The 10,945-nt window shown below is 45.7% G+C and overlaps 1 protein-coding gene across 1 annotated transcript in view; it reads left to right on the forward strand.

The window, feature by feature from the left end:
* LOC139421681 (DNA topoisomerase III alpha) overlaps positions 1-4,200 on the forward strand; it is a 47,482-nt gene extending 43,282 nt beyond the window's left edge. The window contains exons 18-19 of the mRNA XM_071172772.1: positions 2,522-3,252; positions 3,688-4,200. Coding sequence (XP_071028873.1) covers positions 2,522-3,252; positions 3,688-3,845 — 889 coding nt within the window. The 3' untranslated portion in view covers positions 3,846-4,200. The remainder of the gene's footprint in view (positions 1-2,521; positions 3,253-3,687) is intronic.
* Positions 4,201-10,945: the final 6,745 nt, after the last annotated feature.

Raw genomic sequence — 10,945 nt, forward strand, 5'->3', positions numbered from 1 at the left:
GTGGTCATATTTGAGGGGGGATGGGTGGTCATATTTGAGGGGGGATGGGTGGTCATATTTGAGGGGGGATAGGTTGCAATATTTGAGGGGAGATGGGTGGTCATATTTGAGGGGGGATGGGTTGTAATATTTGAGGGGGGATGGGTGGTAATATTTGAGGGGGGATGGGTGGTCATATTTGAGGGGGGATGGGTGGTCATATTTGAGATGGGATGGGTGGTAATATTTGAGCTGAGGTGGGATGGGTGGTCATATTTGAGGGGCGATGGGTGGTCATATTTGAGGGGGGATGGGTGGTCATATTTGAGGGGGGATGGGTTGTAATATTTGAGGGGGGATGGGTGGTCATATTTGAGGGGGGATGGGTGGTCATATTTGAGGGGGGATGGGTGGTAATATTTGAGATGGGATGGGTGGTAATATTTGAGCTGAGGTGGGATGGGTGGTCATATTTGAGGGGCGATGGTTGGTCATATTTGAGCTGAGGGGGGTTGTCTTTGGATGCAACTCAGCATTCTTTGTCCTCCAAACACGACGAGTTGAGTTTTTACCAAAAAGTTATATTTTGGTTTCATCTGACCATATGGCATTCTCCCAATCTTCTTCTGGATCATCCAAATGCTCTCTAGCAAACTTCAGATGGGCATGGACATGTACTGGCTTAAGCAGGGGGACACGTCTGGCACTGCAGGATTTGAGTCCCTGGCGGCGTAGTGTGTTACTGATGGTAGGCTTTGTTACTTTGGTCCCAGCTCTCTGCAGGTCATTCACTAGGTCCCCCCGTGTGGTCCTGGGATTTTTGCTCACCGTTCTTGTGATCATTTTGACCCCACGGGGTGAGATATTGCGTGGAGCCCCAGATTGAGGGAGATGATCAGTGTTCTTGTATGTCTTCCATTTTGTTTCTGGTGTCCTTTGACAGCTCTTTGGTCTTGGCCATAGTGGAGTTTGGAGTGTAACTGTTTGAGGTTGTGGACAGGTGTCTTTTATACTGATAACAAGTTCAAACAGGTGCCATTAATACAGGTAACGAGTGGAGGACAGAGGAGCCTCTTAAAGAAGAAGTTACAGGTCTGTGAGAGCCAGAAATCTTGCTTGTTTGTAGGTGACCAAATACTTATTTTCCACCATAATTTGCAAATGAAATCATTAAAAATCCTACAATGTGATTTTCTGGATTTTATTTTCTCATTTTGTCTGTCATAGTTGAAGTGTACCTATGATGAACATTACAGGCCTCTCTCATCTTTTTAAGTGGGAGAACTTGCACAATTGGTGGCTGACTAAATACTTTTTTTGCCCCACTGTATATGACTCCTCCTGTCTCTTCCTCTGATATTTAATAAACTATCAATGGACTGGGACAGACTACTGTCTCCTCTGATATTTAATAACCTATCAATGGACTGGTACAGACTACTGTCTCCTCTGATATTTAATAACCTATCAATGGACTGGGACAGACTACTGTCTCCTCTGATATTTAATAACCTATCAATGGACTGGGACAGACTACTGTCTCCTCTGATATTTAATAACCTATCGATGGACTGGGACAGACTACTGTCTCCTCTGATATTTAATAACCTATCAATGGACTGGGACAGACTACTGTCTCCTCTGATATTTAATAACCTATCGATGGACTGGGACAGACTACTGTCTCCTCTGATATTTAATAACCTTAAATGGACTGGGACAGACTACTGTCTCCTCTGATATTTAATAACCTATCAATGGACTGGGACAGACTACTGTCTCCTCTGATATTTAATAACCTATCGATGGACTGGGACAGACTACTGTCTCCTCTGATATTTAATAACCTATCAATGGACTGGGACAGACTACTGTCTCCTCTGATATTTAATAACCTATCAATGGACTGGGACAGACTACTGTCTCCTCTGATATTTAATAACCTATCAATGGACTGGGACAGACTACTGTCTCCTCTGATATTTAATAACCTATCGATGGACTGGGACAGACTACTGTCTCCTCTGATATTTAATAAACTATCAATGGACTGGGACAGACTACTGTCTCCTCTGATATTTAATAACCTATCAATGGACTGGGACAGACTACTGTCTCCTCTGATATTTAATAACCTATCAATGGACTGGGACAGACTACTGTCTCCTCTGATATTTAATAACCTATCGATGGACTGGGACAGACTACTGTCTCCTCTGATATTTAATAACCTATCAATGGACTGGGACAGACTACTGTCTCCTCTGATATTTAATAACCTATCAATGGACTGGGACAGACTACTGTCTCCTCTGATATTTAATAACCTATCAATGGACTGGGACAGACTACTGTCTCCTCTGATATTTAATAACCTATCGATGGACTGGGACAGACTACTGTCTCCTCTGATATTTAATAACCTATCAATGGACTGGGACAGACTACTGTCTCCTCTGATATTTAATAACCTATCGATGGACTGCCCCCTGGGTGTAATAAAGACTACTCTACATGACTCCTCCTGTCTCTTCCTCTGCAGGTTAAAGTTGAAGTTCCGACGAGGCAGCCTCCCTCCCATGATGCCGCTGGAGTTTGTGGGCTGCATCGGAGGGTGTGACGAGACACTGAGGGAGGTGCTCAACCTCAAATATCTCAGAATGGGTGGAGGGGGGGTGGCGGGAGGAGTAGGAGGAGCTGTAGGAGGAAGAGGGGGAGCTGGGGGAGGAAGAGGAGCAGCTGGGGGAGGAAGAGGAGGAGGAAGGGGAGACACTGCAACCAATCAGCCTAGACCTCGCCCAGCCCCCAGACCGGACCCCCTGTCTCCCCAAGCCCCCAACCCCCCCTCCTCGTCCTGGCCCCCCCACCCTCGCCCTGACCCCCAGGCCCCACCCCCTGACCCCAGAGGTGGTGACGTCACAGTGTGTAACTGTGGGTCGGAGGCGGTCCTCCTCACCGTGAGGAAAGACGGCCCTAACCAGGGCAGACAGTTCTATAAGTGTTCCTCTGGAGGCTGTAACTTCTTCCTGTGGACCGACCAGCCCGACACTAACGTTTACCTTCCAGGCCCCCAGGGGGCGCCACCCAGCAGGCCACACCAGCCCCCCAGGAGCTCCGTGGGGGAGGTGGTTTGTAACTGCAGTGAGCCAGCGGTTCAGAGGACAGTGCAGAAGGAAGGACATAATAAAGGAAGAGTGTTCCATACCTGTGAGAAGCCCAGAGATCAACAGTGTGGATTCTTCCTCTGGGCTGACGAGAACATCCCACCACCAGGTAACGAAACACACGCTGTAACACACACACGCTGTAACACACACACTGTAACACACTGTAACATACACACACACACACACACTGTAACACACACACACACACACTGTAACACACACAAACTGTAACACACACACACACTATAACACACACACACACTAACACACACACACACACACACTGTAACACACACACACACACTGTAACACACACACACTCTGTAACACACACACTGTAACACACACACACACACTGTAACACACACACACTCTGTAACACACACACTATAACACACACACACACTGTAACACACACACACTATAACACACACACGCTGTAACACACACACACACTGTAACACACACACCCACTGTAACACACACATGCAGACACATACACCCACCCCCCATTGCTAACCTCTGTCTGTGTCTCTACCAGGTTCAGGTTCTGGAGGGGGAGACTGGGGTAAGAGGGGGAGGGAGACTGGGGGAGGAGGAGCCCCCCCCACCACCAAACCCCCCGCTACCAGGAAGCCCCGTACCTGTGGCATCTGTCACATGCCTGGACACACACGTGTCACCTGCCCTCAGCGCTGACCTTTAACCCCTGATCCCACTGCTGCCATGGAGATGCTCTGACCCCCGTGTGACCTTGTCCCCGACCTCTGAACTCTGATGTGACCGGGAAGCTCAGCGGTGGATGTTGTTGATATAAACACAGAACTAGAATGAGTTTACCTTCAACTCGCCCCTTAACCCTAAACATCAGGAGGGGATCCCAAACGGACCAGAGGTCAGCTTCTAGAGGTGTTAAACCAGGGTTCATTTGGGCCAGGAGTGGAGTGGGACCGGGTTCAGTCTGCCTGTGTCTCACCTCTGACAGAGAAACTGCATTTATATGACATGGAGAATAGATCAATATTTTACAGAGAAATAAAATAATGGATTTGAATGGTAATTTGTCCCCAATATGTAACATTGGCGTAAAGAATAGAATTGTAAATCCAAGTACCAGCTGGGAGGAGCCAGACGGGAGAAAGGTCCCCAATATGTAACACTGGCGTAAAGAATAGAATTGTAAATCCAAGTACCAGCTGGGAGGAGCCAGACGGGAGAAAGGTCCCCAATATGTAACATTGGCGTAAAGAATAGAATTGTAAATCCAAGTACCAGCTGGGAGGAGCCAGACGGGAGAAAGGTCCCCAATATGTAACATTGGCGTAAAGAATAGAATTGTAAATCCAAGTACCAGCTGGGAGGAGCCAGACGGGAGAAAGGTCCCCAATATGTAACATTGGCGTAAAGAATAGAATTGTAAATCCAAGTACCAGCTGGGAGGAGCCAGACGGGAGAAAGGTCCCCAATATGTAACATTGGCGTAAAGAATAGAATTGTAAATCCAAGTACCAGCTGGGAGGAGCCAGACGGGAGAAAGGTCCCCAATATGTAACATTGGCGTAAAGAATAGAATTGTAAATCCAAGTACCAGCTGGGAGGAGCCAGACGGGAGAAAGGGGAGATTAATACTGGTATTTTTGGATGTTCATATGAAATCACTGTTCCCAGCAATCTGGTGTCCTGTATTCTGTCTGACGAGTGCCTCTAAAATATCTCCCTTGTGTTGATTAATATTTACTAAGTTACAGTAGGAAGGACTTGTGTAAAAACGAATTAAATGGAATGGAAATGGGTGTTTTTATTGATTCGATCATAGCGGAGAGGAATAGGCGAAACTAGAATATCTTTGATCGTGACCACTTCATTATTGATTGATTGACTTCAGCGCGTTAAAGTTTCTATGGTTGAACCGGGCGCACCTCCCCCGGAGGGCTGTTCCGTTCCCAGGCCGCCAGGGTGTTTCCGGTCCCAGCAGCTGTTCTGTCAAATGTTTCTCATTTTAGCTAACCCTTTTCCTTAACTTAATTTTCCTAAACCTGCTGCGAAAAGTCAAATATTACGTTAATTTGACAAAAGCAGGATCCTTCACCAGGGTTTCCACTAATTACCACACCCACAAAGTCAAGTTACCACTGCCACATAGTTGTCTATAATCGCAAAAATTAATGAAAACAAAAATATGCCTTAATTTAATAATCTTAGGCGTAAGATTCCCAGTGTGAGTAAGGTTTAAAATCCAATTTTAAGAAGATAAAGGAGCTGTTTCTGACTTTGTGGCTGTGGTAACCAGTGTCTTCGCTCCGCCTGATAAACCAAACACCAACAGAGACTCGGCAGCGACGGACGGACGGTTTCCCGAAGCACAAATGGCTGCCACCGGAGTCCTTCCTTTTATCCGGGGGGTAGACCTATCTGGAAACGACTTCAAAGTAAGACAACAATAACAATAAACACGGTTATATTTTACCTTTCCGGACCATTATTCGTGACAGGTAAACGACAGGCAGTTAGTTAGCAGCCTGGTAGCTAACGACGTGCTAACCAAAACAGGAACACTACCAGGGCGTTAGCCAGCTGTGTGACTGTAGCTAACTAGCTGTGTGACTGTAGCTAACTAGCTGTGGGACTAGCTAACTAGCTGTGTGACTGGTCAGACTGTAGCTAACTAGCTGTGTGACTGTAGCTAACTAGCTGTGTGACTAGCTAACTAGCTGTGTGACTGTAGCTAACTAGCTGTGTGACTGTAGCTAACTAGCTGTGTGACTGTAGCTAACTAGCTGTGGGATTGTAGCTAACTAGCTGTGGGACTGTAGCTAACTAGCTGTGGGACTGTAGCTAACTAGCTGTGGGACTGTAGCTAACTAGCTGTGTGACTGGTCGGACTGTAGCTAACTAGTTGTGTGACTGGTCGGACTGTAGCTAACTAGCTGTGGGACTGGTCGGACTGTAGCTAACTAGCTGTGGGACTGGTCGGACTGTAGCTAACTAGCTGTGTGAAGCAGATACTGCTTATTATTTATGTATCTGTCCCGTTAGATGTTTTAAGTTAACATGGTCAGACAACACAGCTGAGAAGTATTTCTGCTTGTCTAGTTTAGGTTCCCCCCCCCCCCCCCCCACCTCCCATGTGTCACCCAGGGGGAAGATGACATCACCAGGCTCTGAGCATGTGTTGTGATGTCATACTATTCAAACGTCCTCACTCATGTTATTCTTGGCTTCTCTCTCTATTTCTACAAACAACACTTCATGATTTTCTGCTGATAATCGGGGCGGCAGATAGCCTAGAGCTGTCAAGAGCGTTGGCCCAGTAACCGAAAGGTCACTGGTTTAAATCCCCGGAGCCGACGAGGTTAAAAACAATTATGTCGACATGCCCTTGAGCAAGGCACTTAACCCTAATTGTCAAGTTACTGTGGATAAAGAGCGTCTCCTCAATGACAAAATAATACTGTGATGTAGTTGGGTCTCTTTAAGTTGCCAGACTTAGTGCTTCTGCTGACTCTTTAGGGTTTAGTCTGTCCCAGATCTGTGCTGTTGTTAACCTGACATAGACCTAGTGTTGAGTCCCAGTCTGTTGTTAACCTGAGATAGACCTAGTGTTGAGTCCCAGTCTGTTGTTAACCTGACATAGACCCAGTGTTGAGTCCCAGTCTGTCTGGCCTGTTGGTAACCTGATGTAGACCTAGTGTTGAGTCCCAGTCTGTTGTTAACCTGACATAGACCCAGTGTTGAGTCCCAGTCTGTCTGGCCTGTTGGTAACCTGATGTAGACCTAGTGTTGAGTCCCAGTCTGTTGTTAACCTGACATAGACCTAGTGTTGAGTCCCAGTCTGTTGTTAACCTGACATAGACCCAGTGTTGAGTCCCAGTCTGTCTGGCCTGTTGGTAACCTGATGTAGACCTAGTGTTGAGTCCCTGTCTGTTGTTAACCTGACATAGACCTAGTGTTGAGTCCCAGCCTGTTGTTAACCTGATGTAGACCTAGTGTTGAGTCCCAGCCTGTTGTTAACCTGACATAGACCTAGTGTTGAGTCCCAGATCTGGCCTGTTGTTAACCCGACGTAGACCTAGTGTTGAGTCCCAGCCTGTTGTTAACCTGACATAGACCTAGTGTTGAGTCCCAGTCTGTCTGGCCTGTTAACCTGACGTAGACCTAGTGTTGAGTCCCAGTCTGTTGTTAACCTGACATAGACCTAGTGTTGAGTCCCAGCCTGTTGTTAACCTGACGTAGACCTAGTGTTGAGTCCCAGCCTGTTGTTAACCTGACATAGACCTAGTGTTGAGTCCCAGTCTGTTGTTAACCTGACGTAGACCTAGTGTTGAGTCCCAGTCTGTTGTTAACCTGACGTAGACCTAGTGTTGAGTACCAGTCTGTCTGGCCTGTTGTTAACCTGACATAGACCTAGTGTTGAGTCCCAGTCTGTTGTTAACCTGACATAGACCTAGTGTTGAGTCCCAGTCTGTCTGGCCTGTTGTTAACCTGACGTAGACCTAGTGTTGAGTCCCAGTCTGTTGTTAACCTGGCATAGACCTAGTGTTGAGTCCCAGCCTGTTGTTAACCTGACATAGACCTAGTGTTGAGTCCCAGTCTGTTGTTAACCTGATGTAGACCTAGTGTTGAGTCCCAGTCTGTTGTTAACCTGACATAGACCCAGTGTTGAGTCCCTGTCTGTTGTTAACCTGACATAGACCTAGTGTTGAGTCCCAGTCTGTCTGGCCTGTTGTTAACCTGACATAGACCTAGTGTTGAGTCCCAGTCTGTTGTTAACCTGACATAGACCTAGTGTTGAGTCCCAGTCTGTCTGGCCTGTTGTTAACCTGACATAGACCTAGTGTTGAGTCCCAGTCTGTTGTTAACCTGATATAGACCTAGTGTTGAGTCCCAGTCTGTCTGGCCTGTTGTTAACCTGACATAGACCTAGTGTTGAGTCCCAGTCTGTTGTTAACCTGACATAGACCTAGTGTTGAGTCCCAGTCTGTTGTTAACCTGATGTAGACCTAGTGTTGAGTCCCAGTCTGTTGTTAACCTGACGTAGACCTAGTGTTGAGTCCCAGTCTGTTGTTAACCTGATGTAGACCTAGTGTTGAGTCCCAGCCTGTTGTTAACCTGACATAGACCTAGTGTTGAGTCCCAGTCTGTTGTTAACCTGACATAGACCTAGTGTTGAGTCCCAGTCTGTTGTTAACCTGACATAGACCTAGTGTTGAGTCCCAGTCTGTTGTTAACCTGACATAGACCCAGTGTTGAGTCCCAGTCTGTTGTTAACCTGACATAGACCTAGTGTTGACAATGACAGCAGTGGGGTTAGCAAGAGCCCAAACACAGCTGGGACAGGCTAGCACTGTAGCGGGTTGGCCCCTAACCCTGTCTGTGTTTCTCGCTCTTCCTCTCTCTTCCTCTTCCCCTCTCTCACTCTCTCTTCCTCTCTCTTCCTCTTCCCCTCTCTCGCTCTCTTCCTCTTCCCCTCTCTCGCTCTCTTCCCCTCGCTTCCTTTTCCCCTCTTCCTCTCTCGCTCTCTTCCTCTCTCTCTCGATTCAATTCAAGGGGCTTTATTGGCATGGGAAACATGTTAACATTGCCAAAGAAAGTGAGGTAGATAATATACAAAAGTGAAATCAACAGCCTCTCTCTTCCTCCCCCCTGCCCCCCAGGGAGGTTACTTCCCTGAGCATGTGAAGTCTATGAGCAGTCTGAGATGGCTGAAACTCAACAGGACAGGCCTGTGTTATCTGCCAGAGGAGGTGGCTGCACTGCAGAAACTGGTGAGTACAGACTGTGGTGTCGACCCCATTTAGTCCACTGGTCCATAGGCTGTTGGTCCACTGACCATTTGTTAGTTGAGCAGTTACTAAATATTTTTTATGGCATGTGTTGATTGTTGCCTGTCTCAGGGGACTAATCCATTGCTGAGGCTGCTAGCAGTACATTTACTGTTAATTACCATTTATCTTCTGTTTGTTTTGTTACCAACATTTCTCTTCTATAATGTTTGTTTTGTTACCAACATTTCTCTTCTATAATGTTTGTTTTGTTACCAACATTTCTCTTCTATAATGTTTGTTTTGTTACCAACATTTCTCTTCTATAATGTTTGTTTTGTTACCAACATTTCTCGTCTATAATGTTTGTTTTGTTACCAACATTTCTCGTCTATAATGTTTGTTTTGTTACCATTTCTGTTAATGCATTCAGTATATTACTACTCCAGTCGTTTGCTGTTCTCGCTGTCGGAGTGTACGTACACGTTGTTTGCAGAGAGCACATCCATCCTAGGCTACACTTGTTGGTTTATTTCACTCCATTTACGAGTTGTCAATGTGTTGATTACACATAGAAGTAGACCTATAGACTACCTGATTACACATAGAAGTAGACCTATAGACTACCTGGCCCTGATTACACATGGAAGTAGACCTATAGACTACCTGATTACACATAGAAGTAGACCTATAGACTACCTGATTACACATAGAAGTAGACCTATAGACTTCCTGGCCCTGATTACACATAGAAGTAGACCTATAGACTACCTGGCCCTGATTACACATGGAAGTAGACCTATAGACTACCTGATTACACATAGAAGTAGACCTATAGACTACCTGATTACACATAGAAGTAGACCTATAGACTACCTGATTACACATAGAAGTAGACCTATAGACTTCCTGGCCCTGATTACACATAGAAGTAGACCTATAGACTACCTGGCCCTGATTACACATAGAAGTAGACCTATATACTACCTGGCCCTGATTACACATAGAAGTAGACCTATATACTACCTGGCCCTGATTACACATGGAAGTAGACCTATAGACTACCTGATTACACATAGAAGTAGACCTATAGACTACCTGATTACACATAGAAGTAGACCTATAGACTACCTGATTACACATAGAAGTAGACCTATAGACTTCCTGGCCCTGATTACACATAGAAGTAGACCTATAGACTACCTGGCCCTGATTACACATGGAAGTAGACCTATAGACTACCTGATTACACATAGAAGTAGACCTATAGACTACCTGGCCCTGATTACACATAGAAGTAGACCTATATACTACCTGGCCCTGATTACACATAGAAGTAGACCTATATACTACCTGATTACACATAGAAGTAGACCTATATACTACCTGGCCCTGATTACACATAGAAGTAGACCTATAGACTTCCTGGCCCTGATTACACATAGAAGTAGACCTATAGGCTACCTGGCCCTGATTACACATAGAAGTAGACCTATATACTACCTGGCCCTGATTACACATAGAAGTAGACCTATATACTACCTGGCCCTGATTACACATAGAAGTAGACCTATATACTACCTGGCCCTGATTACACATAGAAGTAGACCTATATACTACCTGGCCCTGATTACACATAGAAGTAGACCTATATACTACCTGGCCCTGATTACACATAGAAGTAGACTTATATACTACCTGGCCCTGATTACACATAGAAGTAGACCTATAGGCTACCTGGCCCTGATTACACATAGAAGTAGACCTATATACTACCTGGCCCTGATTACACATAGAAGTAGACCTATATACTACCTGGCCCTGATTACACATGGAAGTAGACCTATATACTACCTGGCCCTGATTACACATAGAAGTAGACCAATATACTACCTGATTACACATGGAAGTAGACCTATAGATCCACCCTGCCCTGATTACACATAGAAGCAGGTTTATAAATGTGTCCGTTTTGGGATCTGATAGTTCTTTGGATTTGGCTCAAGCTTCCACCACTAATGAGAAGGTTTTCCTCAC

Source organism: Oncorhynchus clarkii, chromosome 12 (assembly GCF_045791955.1).
Source record: "Oncorhynchus clarkii lewisi isolate Uvic-CL-2024 chromosome 12, UVic_Ocla_1.0, whole genome shotgun sequence".
Classification (NCBI taxonomy): domain Eukaryota; kingdom Metazoa; phylum Chordata; class Actinopteri; order Salmoniformes; family Salmonidae; genus Oncorhynchus; species Oncorhynchus clarkii.